This window comes from Equus przewalskii, chromosome 13, assembly GCF_037783145.1.
Source record: "Equus przewalskii isolate Varuska chromosome 13, EquPr2, whole genome shotgun sequence".
NCBI lineage: Eukaryota > Metazoa > Chordata > Mammalia > Perissodactyla > Equidae > Equus > Equus przewalskii.
Window position 1 is genome coordinate 18,648,836 of NC_091843.1, and position 16,079 is coordinate 18,664,914.

At 46.6% G+C, this 16,079-nt stretch overlaps 1 protein-coding gene across 3 annotated transcripts in view; it reads right to left on the reverse strand.

Moving 5' to 3' along the window:
• Positions 1-7,813: 7,813 nt before the first annotated feature.
• Positions 7,814-16,079, reverse strand: part of TTC1 (tetratricopeptide repeat domain 1) — a 47,556-nt gene continuing 39,290 nt past the window's right edge. For all 3 annotated transcript variants that reach the window (XM_008523364.2, XM_070569131.1, XM_070569132.1), the window contains exon 8: positions 7,814-8,446. In XM_008523364.2, coding sequence (XP_008521586.1) covers positions 8,313-8,446 — 134 coding nt within the window. In that variant the 3' untranslated portion in view covers positions 7,814-8,312. The remainder of the gene's footprint in view (positions 8,447-16,079) is intronic.

The window sequence follows — 16,079 nt, forward strand, 5'->3', positions numbered from 1 at the left end:
AATTTAGTTATTTAAAAGCTCTTTACTTTTTAGGAGTTAGGTTTTAAAGGTTATTATTTTTTTAACTGTTAAAGTCCAACCATAGCTGTTTTAAGTAGTATTGCTTCCTTATAGGAGAACGACCTGTAGGCTTTTAATCGTTGGGAGCTTTGATGGGGCCTCTTTATGGACAAGGATAGAGGAAGGGGGAATAATTAGGACCCTGTGCACAAACATCACTGTTTTCTTTTCTGGTGGAAACAGATAACCTACCCTTCAGAGTTGGATGTAATTAAACAAACATATACTGGTGAGTTTTTTAATTTTAAGGAGTCCTGCCCTTATGGATACATGGTTCGTTCTTTAAAAGCCCAGCATGTCCAATGTGAGGTCAAGTGTTTGGCTGGAAACACTCAGCTGTCAGGAAAAAACTAGTCTCTTAAAACCTACAAGACAGTGGAGATTTTTTAGGACTGACCCAGAAACTTCTGTCAGTGTACCTTTTTTTACCCCCATTTGAGTAAAGCAATCCTTTAGAAGGCTGCCTGCTATTCCAGAGTATACATGGAGTCTTTAATCTCATACGTTCTCCCAGTTCATTTAAATGAGTGTAAAAAGGAGGCTACTGGAATCTGGCTCTGTGAATATCCTTTTTTCCCTCAAGTTTCCCTCTCATGAAAATGGAACTAGAGAAAACCAGGCATGGTAAACAAGCCACGTGCACAGCATCTGGGAAGGCCTACATGAGACCCCTCCTCCCCCATACCACTCCTGATCACGTGGTACACGTGTCGGGCTGTTTGCACACATGACTGCCAGACAGAGGGAATGAGTGAGAGAACCCATGGATGCAACTTAGGATCTTTTTGGTGCTGTCTTCAGTCAAGGAAATATGATAAGTTTAGGTTCATGCCCTGGAGTCACATACGGGCTGTGCCAGTGCCTCCCTGAGCATGCTGGGTATGTCTCTGCGAATACGCACTAGATAAAAGGAAACTGTTTCCTGCTTTTATAGCTGATAGCTCCCTTCTCTTTTGCACAATGATTCTTCCTTCAGTGCTCTGAACAGAGCACACTGCTTCTTAAGCATACTTTCTCTAGTGACGAGTGTGCTACCAAATCTTTGTTTATTCAGTGAAATTTCATGGCCTAACAGCTCCTTTGCTTTGATATTGAGAAGGTAATGAACCTGGAGTGAAAGAGAATACAACTCAGGAATACCGTGTCAGAGGAAGAAAGAGCTGGCTGCACACAGTGGCTATGTCACTGTCCCTAAGAGTTAAGAAGACTTGTACATCAGCCCTTTCATCATTCCCACATGAGGCGCGCACGACTGTAGAAGCGACCTTCTAGCCGTAAGGAGGGAAACTGAGGTGGTGCTATTAAGAGGATGCTTCAATACGAATAACCTGCTGTAGTCTAAGGTAGAGACATGGATTCTAATCTTAGTTCTGTCAGTTCTTCTGTCCATCGGTGACAGAAGCAGCATGCAGTGGCTGCACTGGCTAAAACAAGCTGTGGGAAATAAGTGTCTAAATACAAACCCTTCAGTTCCTACTCAACCAAGGCCAAAAACATGGGCGACATTAGGAAATTTTTTTCCTTGAGTGAAATATTCTATAGTCTTATGTTTCGGAATCCTGTCTAAGCTCAGTGCCTAACTCCTCTGGGTCCTGCGTACAGGGCTCAAACCTCAGGTCTGAAGGCAAACTTCATCAGCAATGTGGAGTGCCTTGAGGTGGCGGGGAGCCTACTGTTGTCACTGCCCCAGAAAAGCACAGCCAGCAGCCTCAGTAAGACACAAGGCAACCTTAGAGAAGACAGTGATGGGGTGACCTTCACATGTTTAAAGGCAGCTTCTTGAACACCTGTGGAAAATGAGGCAGGGGCTGTCCCCGTGGCTAAGTGGTTACGTTCACACGCTCCACTCTGGCAGCCCTAGACTCGCTGGTTTGGATCCTTGGCATGGACCTATGCACCACTCATCAGGCCATACTGAAGCAGCATCCCAGATAGAAGAACTAGAATGATTTACAACTAGGATATACACTATCCTTTATACAAATATACAAAATCCATGTATATGTACATGGGCTTTGAGGAGGGAAAAAAAAGAGGAAGATTGGCAACAGATGTTAGCTCAGGGCCAATCTTTGTCACCAAAAAAAAAAAAAAAGGAAGAAAATGAGGCAGGCTAGAAAAGCTTTTGCAGCACAAGCTGAAGCTATAACTCCTGGCCTCTGATGCCAACTCTGCCAACAGCAGAATCCAATCAAAGTGTCACACAGACCTAGGAAATTATCAGACCTTTTCTCCCAGTTAACTTCATGAGGCAAAGTTGCAAATAACTATATTCTGTTTTGGGACAGTCAAACCATCCCTGTAAAGCAGTCTTGTTTACTTGAGACCAAGTACCACAGAGTCCACCAAAACCTACATCCTTTGAAATTTAAACGCTCTTCTCCCCACCTCACTCCCTTCCCTTGCTTCTGTCCCTGGCATTCTGTCCCTGAGGACTTCTGTCTTTAGTTTGAAGACTTTCACGTTTGTCTGTTTCTGACTTGCTACATTTGGTGGTGTGTGTGTGTGTGTGTGTGTGTGTGTGTTGGGAGGGCACCCGTGTGCTCAGGCGGCATGAGGCGGTTGCTTCGTGTGAGCCTAGGCTGGGGTGTCTGATGCAGATGTCAGTCTGGCACAGCAGCCCGTGCAGGGACCATGAGGTTCCAGTAACCTCAGATCTCTCTCCACACATCTGTGACTAAGGGTTCCCTGAAGAGCCTTTGGGTAGTTCCCCTCACAGCTGTAATGATGCCTGATGGCTTAGGACCCCCAGGGCCTGGTGGGAACTCCCCTCTGGGTAGGCTACACTTCCCACCAAGCCAGAACTAGCAGCTGGGACTGAATCCCATGCCATGCTTTAGCTACGGGGGAAATGTGAGCCTCCCGAGTTTCCCCTTGAGTGAAAGGAAAAAGGAGGGGGGGGGGGGTCAGATTTCTAGCTCTGGCTGATAGAACTTAACTCCTGTATGATGGAGCTAATTCCTAGCGTGCAGACCTCAGAGGGTTGGAAAGTTAGCAGCAAACTGAGTAAGAATATTTCCGACCTTTGTGATGGTAGACTGGTACAACCAACCCACCCCATACACCCATCCCTAGCTTCAACAGTTACCAGCCTGTGGCCAGGGAGATGGAAAGTTTTGATGCCTGAAATATGAGGGCATCCTCATTAGTTTTTATAAGCAATTTTATCATTGGTTTCTTTGCCCCTTGCAGGGTTTAAGCAGTCGTTCTGATACTCTACAGTTATTTCAGCCCTGCCTCTTGGGTTGGCTGGTGGCAAGTAATCCATTTCATTTGCAGGAGCGTTAACGGACTCGGTGCAGTGCGGGCTCAGGGCAGCTCTCCGCACAACACAAGGAGGTGACTGGAAACGGTCACCTCCTCTCTCTGTGCGGCTTTTAATTGTGCGTTTCCCCAAAGGAACAGATTTTTCAGGCACTTCTGGTGGAATGTTCACAGGCTTCCTTTTTAAAAGAAGTCCAGGTGATGGAAGGACCAAGCTTGTTAGTACGGAAGTGCAGCAGGGCGGACTGAAGAGGATCATAAACATCTCACTGAAACTACTTCAAGGAGATTTCCTAGGGCCTTTCGGGTACACTTCTGCTGACAGGAGTATTAGAGGAAGAGTTCAATGCCTTAAGAAATAGGGAGGCATGAGGTGGAGAGGTGAAAGGCAGGATGAAAAAGGGGCGTGATCACAGAAAGCAATGCAAACAAACGACAGCCGACAGCCGGGCGGGCAGCGACACTGGGACACTAGACACAGCTCCAGCGGCTCCAGGCTTTCCTTTTATGCCAATGGCACGCTTCAGGGAAAGCACAGATAACGCAGGAAAAGGGACAGGGACTTAAGTCACACTAATTTTCCCTGTCCTGTGTGGTGTCTCAGATTTGCACTCTGGTCTTGGAAAGTTATTGGACCTTTCCCTTTAAAGATCTTTCTCGAGGAGATTAAAGCAGCCGTTAACTGGCACAGCGGTTCTCAGCCTCCTTGGTCTCCCATCATAGCCTCCCCCTTTGACATTCCAAGTTCTGCTAAACCCGTTGTAAAACACAAGATTTGCAAGTCTGCTTAGCTCTTAGGATCAGACAAACAACCCTTGCCAATACATCTTCCGACCAGGTTTACATTTAACACCTGCTGCCAGCTCCCCAATTCAACAGTCTATTCAGAGAGTAAAATGCCGCCAGGAAGTCCCTGTGTCTGGGTTTCCTAAATCAGTCTGGATTCTAGCTCGAGAGCTGTGTGAGATGTTGTAATTCAGCAACAGCCTTGGAGGCCAGCTCAGAGACCCGAGGAGCCCCAGAAATAATCACCAGGCCCAGCCGCATTTCCTAAAGCAGTCCCCCATGTTCAACTACACAGCGCATAGGAACTATGGCTCTTGCCATTTATGGACTAAACAAACATTCATGCCTTTGACTATACCTGAGCAACTCTGAAGGTCCAGTGTGTGAGGTCTTGCCACTTTACTGAAGCTCAAATGTAGGCCCCGGGCTGCGACGTGCAGGTCATTAGCTAGTAGGCTCAGCCACTCCCCGGCCTCCACATCCCGGCATGGTGTAATAGTCTCTATTCCTATAAGCACAATAACTTGTAAACTGATAAAATATGGCATCTGTGGGGGTGGGACAAGGAGCAAAATGATAGGAAAAAACCCAAACAGCTACAGTGCTTGTGATGGAAGGGAAACGTGAAAAGTCAGAGTTCTTAGAAAAAGAGGTTAGATTCTGAGAAGCAGATAGCTTGGATCCATGGTGTGAGGAAAATGAGCTAATCCACGGTGCACTCTGCACAGGAAAACCACCATCCCAGTATGAATTTGCTGTAGTAACAGTCCCAATTTCCTTGGGTAAGCCTTCTGCAGAGGACCCAGGGAAGGGAAAAGCTACTCATGTGGAAGTCGGACATGTGGTTAAGACAGCGTGGAAACGTACACAGAGAACACAAGAGTCGATGGAAATGTGATGTGGGAGAAGGTGGGGAGGCCCACATTAGAGGAGAAATTGGGGATTTTTGAAAAGTCTCAAGACAAATCCTTGCAAATATCCAAGATGCAAAAATGAAAAGTTAACAACCAGGAGACATATGCTTACAGGCCAGGTTGAATGCTCAACATCTGAGGACATTCCACACGGCTGCACAAGACGGGCTCGACTGGCTGCAAGTGACTCCTTTACAAAATGTCTTCTTAAGCTTCATGGGTACAATTACTGCATTCACTGTTGACAAGTCCTAGCTGAGCCCTCCAACTTGGCCGGAACTGCACACCTATCCGAATAAAAATACAACTGCGCCAAGTTAACTGGGACCAGCAACTGCAGGTGTCGAGGCCCTTCTGGGCAATCCACAGGGCAGTCCCAGATCCACTGGCCTTGAGCAGGTGAAACCAAGCTGTTGTCTTTCACAGCCTCCCAATGCATTCTCTGCACAGTGAAAAACAGCATGGAAACCTTCTAAACTGACATTTGAATCACTTGCTAGGTTTTAAAATTTTGAGGAAGACGGCTAGTTTCTACTTATCTTGAGATAACAGATAATGGCTTATAGCAAAGGAGCTATCTTAAAAAAAACAGGTACCAAATAAAGGGCACAGAATCTGAAGATCTGGATAGTGATGGTTGTTCACATTGAGACCACTTCTTATGGAAGGTCCTTTACTGACCATTTACCAAGTTCCAGTAGGACTGTAGCCGGTGCTGCTGCCATGAACATGGCCCTTACCTTCTAGGAGCTCGTAGTCTGCTCCTGGAAGCAGACAGGGAATAGTAGATCATAGTATTTTATTAAAAAATTGTCTTAGAGTCTTCCAGGAAATTCTAGAAGGAGATCCAAAATTATTTCGATCCATTGCAATTTCATTGGAATACGAATATATACAGTGTCACCGCGTGATTGCCATCAAACTAAGTTCTGGTAGACTTCTTTTGGTGGGGGGAGGAAGGCATCACAGGGCTTCCTACATCTTAGACACAATAGGCAGATATAGGCCACTTTCCTCCCTTAGACCTGTCTACTTTTCAACCTTTTCAGGATTTTTCTGTTGTTGAACATTTTTAAAAGGTTTGAATCTATCTTTTCTTCCAGGTTTTGGAAGCAGAGAAATAATGTGGTAGATGAAAATTCCTTGGTCTAAGCTATCTCACACCTCGTTAGATTCCCTTCCTTTCTTTTCCAGATGCATCACTTGGCCCACTCACTAGAAGCCTTTACCGTTGGCCTTGTTTGGCATCCTGTAAGATTTCACTGTGGTGGCAGAGGACGGTTGGGGCCTAAGATGCAAAACCAGTATCCCCTGCAGCAATGCTGGTGTCTAAGGAAGGCTGGTTCTAGGCAAACACAGCTATTTCCTATTCCTCGGAGGCTCAGAGAGTCCTTCAGGAATCTCAGACCTGACCTTTGCCTAGTCTCAGCCATTGAGCTCAAAGTCATATGTGAGAAAGTGATTCTCAAAATGTAGTCTGAGGCTCTCCAGAGGTTCCTGAAACCCTTTCAGGAGTCCACAGGGTAAGTAAGAACTATTCTCATAGTAATGCTAAGGGGTTGTTTGCTTTTTTCACCGTCATTCTGTCACGAGTACGCAGAATTTTCCAGACTACATGATGTGATATTGTGACAAACTGAGTACAGAAGCAGATATGAGAATCTTGCTGTCTTCTATCAACCCACACATTAAAGAGATCAGCAAAAACGTAAAATGATGTCACTCTTCTTACTAAAATGTTTTTGTTTTGGACAATATTTTTCTAAAAATACTATTTATATTAACATGAAACGTATATGTCATTTTTAAAGGAATTAACTAAGAATTCTCTCAATTTGAATTTCTACTATGGTAAATATCAATAGATATAATCCACGTGAACCAATACGCTCTTTAACTTTGAGTGTGATGGGGTCCTGAGATCAAAGGTCTGAGAACCGCTGCTCTAGCATAACACTGCTGCACAGGATGCGCTCCCACCAACAGCTGGACCACACAACTTTCAGCCACAGCTTCTCAACAACTTGTGTGATTGTTCACACACACCTTTTTGGGAAAATTAGATGCAGATTTATCATAAAGATAGCTAGATGAAATTAACCACACTCTTTCTTTCTTTCCCATTCCCCTTGTAGAGCCCATGAAGAATTTCGCTTCAATCTGGGAGAGAGGCTTACTAGCCAATCAGAGTTAGTGCTGCACATCATTCTGCTATCTGCCAACACACAAGCGGCTCTGAGTAACAGATCAAAGAACGAGCACAATTCTGAACACTGGGGGGACGACTACTGCATGTCACTTAGAGAATTATATGTGTACTTCATTTCTAAGATGAAATTTCCAGGTCACTGCCTTTGTCACTCAAACCAGAACAGTGTGAAAGCTTTTCACTAGCATCAACTGATGAACAGAATTAAAATCTACCTTTGAAATTTCTGGGTTCATGTGCTCTAAAAGAACATGGTTTTGTTCTGGGAGACATATACCACCATTCCTGAATGAAGCTATTTTAAATTGAAATTATTCAGATTGATGCTTGGTCACAAACACTGATTTCACAATTATCTGCACAAACCCGGAGAGGCCAAGACAGCCAGTGAGGTGGAGTTTCTGAATTCTGGTACATGGTTGAATGGTCGACTCTTCAAGATCATCTTCAAGGTGGCAACTAAGACCTTGGGCAGATTTGTGGAATCCAGTAACACTGCTTGAAACCAACACTGCTCCCAAAGCCACAAAGTCTTCTGCTTTAGCTGTTTGTATGGGGACAAAATTCACAAGCCAGCTCAGACCATCACAGAAAGCGTTTATTACCACAGAGGAAATCGGGAGATGCTGTAGCCCACACATGGCAGCCCGGGCAGTGAATGTGATCAGGGAGAGGGGCAGCAGGCGGAACCCCATTAATCCTGTCTGGGTAGTCTCCAACTGGCAGGTTTGCTCGGTGTAGGAGAGACTCTGGCTGGCCTGGTGCGTTTGTATGGCTCAGGGCAGTCAGCCTTGACAAGCAGGCTCCCTCCTGGACAAAGCAAAGGACAGCCAGAACCAGGGGTGACAGCTGCACAGACACCACCTTAAAATGGAAATCAACTTAGGCTCATTACATCAGGAAGTGCATTTCTCCCTGGTCATAAAACAAGAGGGAAAAGGGAGCACTGGGCTCTACTGGATAGCCTGTCTGTGAGATAAGATGCTTTTAAAAGTTAAACATTGGCAGGGCCTTTCCCCTTGCTAACAGCAAGCAGCACACAATTGCCAAACTAGCTCAAAAAGCTACTGTTATCTTTGTTATCTGTTATTATTTGGATTTTGAACAAAATTGATGGAGTAGGAGCCAGTAGAGGAATCCTGTTTGATCTGGAAATTTTCTGTGGAGAGTCCAAAAGGTCGGAGAACCAAGTTCCCAAGATCTTTTAGTTTACCTGCAATGTGAAAGCAGAAACTCAAATAAATAAGGGAAATGAACAGAAGCAGGAAGACCCCAACTGATCTTGCCTTACTATCTGATTACAAAATATAAAGAGTATCTCTCTGTAGTTAAAGAAATTCCTGCTTTTAAAATGATGAAACCTTCAGCCCTACGGCGCCCCCCGCAGTGCAGTCCCTCGGTGCCATCCACCCCCACGCCTGTGCCTGTGCAGACGTGCGTGACGGAGCCCTGCTGGCTCCCTCTGGGTCAGCAACACTTCCTGTCCAAACTGGCCAGAACCCCTAAAGGACACAGGCTCTGACATGGGTGATGGCCAATCAACCGCAGCTCCCGGGGAGCTGGAGGTGTCCTGCTGAGCCCCGGCTACCTGGTGGGGAGGGCAGAGGTCCCTCCAAGTCTGTTCTCTATGAAACTGCAGCAGCCACTTGCTGAATCTAATTCCACTCAGCAAATTTCTACTGAACCTGGATTCAAACTCAAGAGCCACCTGCTTTTCTAAGCAAAGCCTTAGCTTTCACACCAAACCCATCATTTCTCTGGAAGTGGGAGATCTTGTTCATCTGTATAGCACCATCAACCTTAATCGTCAGTCTTTTCTCCCCAAGTTCCAAGCTACTTATTAATCACCAGGTAAGTTCATGTCCTAAAGCCCAAACTGAGACACACGGTATAACCAAGGACTTTTATGCTGACTTTACATACAAGAGGGCCATGGAGTCTGTATGTCAAAACTTGGAGTTTCCAGGACATTTGAGAGATTTATAGGGATTTATGGGGCAATGCGATGGAATATTTGAAACAAAGAGTATTTTAGAAAATTGTGGCTAGGCTGGGGGAACAAACAGTTTCAACCCTTTCTAAACTGTTCCAATTTTTCTTGTAGGTCTGCTTCCAATGGAGACGAGAATGGAGTTAAAAGAGAAAGAAAGTCCTAGTCATCAGAGGTACAGGTTTCTTCCCACTTTACCACTTGTTAGCAGCTTTGTCCCCCTGAGGCCTCCCACCTAGAAGTAAAGCCCAGGTAAAGAACTTAAAGATGCATGGCCTTTCAATGTCAAGGCCTTTCCTAATAACTCACGGAAAGAACTTTCAGTCTCAGTCTGAGATTTAGCCCCAGAAGCCCACCATATTCCGAGAAAGCTCCCAGAAACCAGGCTGACCATTTCCAGACAGGCTTCCTCCACTTAAACCTGGAGCAGTGCTGCTGTTTAAGAAGAATCATGGGCCCAGACTCACCCTGCACACAGGTGGCAGACACAGAGGCCCCGAGCACAGCCTCAACAGATGGACGCATGGGTAGGGGGCCACCAGAAGCAGAGAAAAGACAGGGCAGCCTCAGGAGAGCGTGAGTACCCAGAACTCTGGCAGTCTGCCTTGAAGTTGATGTAAGAGGACAGGGAGGAAACACACATTTCAAGAAACCCAATAAAATGTCACTGCTGGCACAACCCTTGGCTCTTCTGACACAGACTGAGCGAAATGAGAATGAATCTCAGGAGTCGCTCACATCACACTCCCCAGGAGGGGCAGCTCCACCCTGGGTGAGGGACTACTGCAATCATCTCCATTGTCAGAACAACACTTTAAAGTGCAAACTGGGGGCCGGTCCTGTAGCCAAGTGGTTAAGTTCGTGTGCTCCGCTTTGGCAGCCAGGGTCTCGCCAGTTCGAATTCTGGGTGGGGACATGGCACCGCTCCTCAAGCCATGCTGAGGCAGCATCCCACATGCCACAGCTAGAGGGAGCCACAACTAAAACTACACAACTATGTACCGGGGGCCTTTGGGAGAAAAAGGAAAAATAAAATCTTTTAAAGTGCAAACTGTACACTTCATTTGATATCTACTATGGGAGGCGCTGGGGTCTAAAGGGTAAAAGCTAGTCTTGGCTTTTGAGATGCTCACAGTCTAGTGGGGCATTAGACATAAGACTGAGGTGTGCCTGGAAGAGGAGCCCTCGGGCCTGCAGGGGTGTGAGGAAGGCATCTCAGGAGAGACTATACTCTGCAGTGCTGAGGGACGGTGTGCAGTGACAGGACGATGCCATGCCACTGTGTTCTAGAGATGGCAGCAAAGCAAGGGGACAAGTATTCAGACTGCAGACGGAGAGGGAGCATTAGGGCCTTCCGTAGGCCCTCACTTTGCTTGCCCGGCTGAAGGACCTGCCCACCACAAGGAGCCCGCAACTTTTAGCTTGGCTGATTCCATGGGGTGGCCGTCATGACAATGTGCTTCTCCAGATGCAGGGAGCACAGCTGCTGCACTCCGTGCTGAGGGCACATGTCCCATGGCTGCTCCCTGTCAATGAGTGAGCACGGCAGGGACAGGCCAGGGACTCCTCTGACAGGCAACTCTGGCTCCCCACTGGCTTTATTGAAGCTTTCTTGGCACTCACTGCAGTGTAAGACTTTTCCTACCTAACTTCTCTCTCTCCTCCACAGGGACCTGATGCCTCTCCCACTCACTTCCAGGTCCTGCCTCTCGGCCCCATTTTCCTTTGCAGGTGTTTCTGCCAATAAATTTCCTTTTTTTTTTTTTTTAGATTTTATTTTCTTTCCTTTTTCTTCCCAAAGCCCCCCAGTACATAGTTGTATGTTCTTAGTTGTGGGTCCTTCTAGTTGTAGCATGTGGGACGCTGCCTCAGCATGGCTTGATGAGCGGTGCCATGTCCGCGCTCAGGACTCGAACAGGCGAAACCCTGGGCCGCCGCAACCGGGCGTGCAAACTTAACCACAGGGCTGGCCTCCCCAATAAATTTCTTGTACTTCTAACCCAGTCTTGGCTTCTGCTTCTCTGAGGACCCAACCTAACACACATGGTATCATGGTTTTCCTTCCACTCTCATATCTCTGCCTTTGTAACAGTCCACAACAGTTTCACTAACTATTGTCTCTAGGACAGTAGAACAGAACATGAGGAGTTCTGCTTGCTAAATGAGACAATGTACATAAAGCGCCTGGCAGGCAGCAGCCCCTACTAAAGACACACGATTACACAGTCTCTGCGTTAGAGAAGACCTGAGGTTACCTGACTTAATTCAACCGACATGGACTAAGTACATATGTGTGGCAGCTGGCTGAGTGGTGGGGAAGCAAAGATATGTGACACGGTCTCTACACTAGAATAAGCTTAGATACGACGGGGCAGATACATACACCCAGAAGCCAGTTCAGACGTAGCTGAGATATAAAACGTTGAGAGTCAGGAAGAGGAAGATTCCTCCCTTTCAGCTTGGGCAGTGAGGAGGGGAGATCTGGCAGAGCTTCACATGTAAGAGTTTGCACTTACACTGCCACCAAAGAAGAGACAGGACTGCGACCGTTTGAGATAAACGGAGTGGACAGTGCAGGCAAAAACGGTTTGAGCAAACGTACAGAAACAGGTGGGCAAGGGTGAGCTGTGTGTCCCTTGGGCTGAAAGGTAGGCCCCCTGTAAGGTATTCATGAGCCAGGCCCAGCGGTCTATGGTTCTTGTGCCATAAGGCAGGCCACTGATGGTTTGAGAACTAAGCTTTCAGGGTTAATCATGCTGTGGCAAAGTGGAGAATGAACCAGAAGAGGAGAGCCTGGAGGTGGTTCCGGCAGAAAGTCAGTGGAACATTATGGGAAAGAGGCCATTTATCACTGAACAAACATCTGAATGTCTATATTGTTGCATAAAGCAGTTCTGAAATCACAGTGGGGCCACTGGGAACATAAGGGAACACAGCAAAACAATTATAGTAGAACCAACAAGTTTTTGGTGTTTGAAAAATTCACCTTCTGATGTTTACGATGGTGGCAGAGAAGCACCTTCAGTAGAGATCATGCTCCTAAAGACACACAGAGCCACATACTTATGCATTTTCCTGCTGCTGTTTGTCAGTTTGGGCGCTCAGAGACCAAAGCAGCTTCCTCGTACCCACGACAGGATCATCTGCCCAACTAGCCTATCTGCCTCACTTTGCACTGGCTGCCAAATTCTACACTCCCCTATCTGGGCAGTGATCAACGAGATTCCTTATTTCCGCTTGTAGCATATCTGGCACCATTGCTCGGCCTGAACATGTCAACAGGCCAGTTAGGATCTCATCTGTTAGATTGGATTCCATGGCAAACAGGAGTCCAAAACTGTTTGTGCTTAGACAAGAATGTTTACAACTAAGGAGCAATGCTTATCACTGGATCCAGTTCTCATAAATATTAATTTCTGCATCTCCAAGCAACATTCTCTCACGATAACCCCAGTGACTGACTTCTCTTCAGAGACACTGACTGCGCAGTAGTCAGTTTACCCTGAGGAGAGCCAGGAGCGCCATTTGTCTTCACTTCCTTATGATCCCCGGGGTTTGGGCCCAATGGAATAGGCCCGTTGGGACTTCCTCCTATTCAGGAGAACCAGACTGCATATACCTGAGCCCCGATACTGCATTTCCTCTTGTGAAGCAGGAACCCAAGCCCTGCAGCTAATTCTTGCTTTCCTCTGAGCAAAAAGCAAATCAGGAGATAGCACGGAGTAGAGAAGATAAAATTCATCCCCAGTTCAAAGGCTTATATTAGCTCTGGGGTGATAGTGGAGGCTGAGATAAGCCTTACCCAGAACTGTCAAAGAAGCAGGAGTTTCTCCTCAGAGGAGAAGCTGAGGGAGCAGCAACTAGGAAATGAAGCAAAAAGCAAGGCACTGAAAATAACAAACTGACATTCCCTACTGAGGGGATGACAACAAGGAATTGGTTCAGAGACCCTCAGGTGGCCAGAGCACAAAACACCGCATGTTTATGGTCTGTAATGAGTACTAGGCAGGGTGGCGTGAAGAGAAAGGTGAAAGACTCTGGATTTCCGCACCCACGTGTATGGCGTCAGCAGTTTTAGTGACAGTAACAATTCGGAGTCCTTCCTGTGATCTTCAGTGAGGGAGATGATTCTAGGAGCCTGTACTACTTGCAGAGCAGAGACACACATAATGCACAGGAACAGCCAAAAGAATGTGTCAAACCCTCAAAATGACAACAAACAAGTTACTTCTAGTTCCATATCTAGCTCTTGAACGTGGCATCATACAAGATGGTGGTCTTAATTCAGTTCACAATTGTGTGCTCCTTAGGATGCTAGTGGCCAGGAGTGAACATCTGAGTAACTTCAGGAATCAGGAGAGCAGGAATATGTTCCAAGAAGGTGGAAGGAGGTGACAGCACGAGTATAAAACCTGGGCTGGATGATAAACAAGGCCCCCGTGTGTGCGGAGCAGCTGGCAGGGCAGCAGCAGCAGGTGCCAGTGAAAGGCAGGTAGGATCACTGGGGCAACACCCTGCCCGTGTCTCTGGTGAATACATGAGTTTCACGTTGTGGCTCTAGGTTATCCAGGTCAGGGCAGGCACCCGGCAGCTCTTGGATAAGATAGGAAGGGCACTATCTCATGGAATAGTTGGACCACAAGCTTTATATGCTATTGGGACACACCCCACCCCAGGACCTGGGTGGTATTCCCCACCCACTCCATAAATGGTGATGACCTACAGTGGGCTGACTTGAATTCTCCAGTGGCAGCTTCTCCAAATAAACACCAGAAACGAAACCTGGCACAGAATGGCTCGCCACAGACAGCTGTCTGAGATCTCACGTCCAGTGAACTGGAAGAGCACATTCTGAAATGTCTACTTTCTACCTTTCCTCTGCCACAGCTATGGCACAAAGAGGGAAAGAGAAAACTCAGTGACATGCCTGCTTCCACTCAGGAGGGATCTCTCAGAGAGAGCAGCTGAATTCCACTCGTCACTGCATCACTGTTAGGGCCAGACCCTGATCTGCCTTTAGATCCTCTCCCAAGCTGCCTGCATTGCCCACCCACTCATCAATCACACCGCCACACAGCGGCTGATAAACTCGAGTGTGCATCAGAAACACCGAGAGGTGGGGCCGGCCCCATGGCTGAGTGGTTAAGTTCGCGCATTCTGCTTTGGTGGCCAGGGTTTCACTGGTTCAGATCCCAGGCATGGACATGGCCCCACTCGTTGGACCATGCTGAGGCAGCATCCCACATAGCACAGCCAGAGGCACTCACAACTAGAATATGCAACTATATACTGGGGGCCTTTGGGGAGAAGAAAAAAAGATTGGCAACAGTTGTTAGCTCAGGTGCCAATCTTTACTTTTTTATTTATTTATTTACTTTTAATTTTTTTTTTAAGATTTTTAAAATTTTTTTTCCTTTTTCTCCCCAAAGCCCCCCAGTACATAGTTGTATATTCTTCATTGTGGGTCCTTCTAGTTGTGGCATGTGGGACGCTGCCTCAGTGTGGTTTGATGAGCAGTGCCATGTCCGCGCCCAGGATTCGAACCAACGAAACACTGGGCCGCCTGCAGCGGAGCACACGAACTTAACCACTCGGCCCCGGGGCCAGCCCCAGGTGCTAATCTTTAAAAAAAAAAAAAAAAGAGAAACACCCAGAGGGGCTGTAAAAACTCACAGTGCTGGACCTCACCCCCCCAATTTCTGATTCAGTAGGTCTGGGGGGGGCGCTGGAAAATGTGCATTTGGGGCAAGCTATCAGGTGAGGCTGCTCCAGGCACTGTATTTTGAGAACCAGCCCCAGAAGATGATTAGCTTTTGCAGCTGGTGAGTAGAATCTTGATGAGAAGCCTGATATTGAAACTAATGGTAAACATCTATCTCTAGTGATCAGTGGGATGTTAAGGTTGCCTGGGTGGAGAGGCCCTCTTAGACAACGTGAAAAGCAGCCCACGTTACTTTCTGGAGACAGCAGACGACTTTCTCTTCTGTCTATAGATCAATACGCTGAGATGACAGGAGACTGAGGGAGAACCACTAACCTACACATTCAGATTCTTGGCAATTCCACTTGTTTGAGATTTCATGGCTGGGCCAGGATACAGGATGAAACAATTTGCAAATGATGATGAGAAAAGTCTTTAGCCCACACTCCCTTCTATTTGTAATCACAGTTGGCTCAGAGGCCTATGTTAGCATCACCACCTGGCCTCCAAGTACATCCCTCTTGCCCTCCCAGCACAGCTGCCCAGAAGAGTGGCTCATCTCACCACCTCCTGTGTACAGACCTAACCCAGGGAAGGCACCCCTCTCCCCTACAGAGTTAAACAGCCACGCTCCCTGAGATGCTCCTGAACGCAGAGCGGCAGACCGAGAACTTGTCTTCGGTCTTCTACAGCTGAGCAGAAAAGCTTCAGGGATTCTGAATATGTCTCAGCAGTTTTCCTTTAAATTTTGGGGTTTTTTTTTTACTATTTACCTATCTATGTGAGCAAAAAATTTAATATTGTGAAATCAAAACAAAGAAGTAAGTTAGATACAGATACTCAGAAGGCTGTGCCTGCCATCTGAATCCCTCTGATTTCAAATTTTTGTTCCTCAAACTTGCCTGATTATTCTGATTATAAATGCTGCACATGTGAACTTACACAAATAAAATACCACTTCTTTTTTTCTATACTGTGGTTTCATGTAAGATTTTTTTAAGAGGTTCAACTGTTCTTTTAGATTTTTTTTAAAGATTGGCACCTGAACTAATGTCTGTTGCCAGTCTTCCTTTTTTTCCCCTTCTCTCCAAAGCCCCCAGTACATAGTTGTATATTTTCAGTTGTGGGTCCTTCTAGTTGTGGCACTTGGGACAC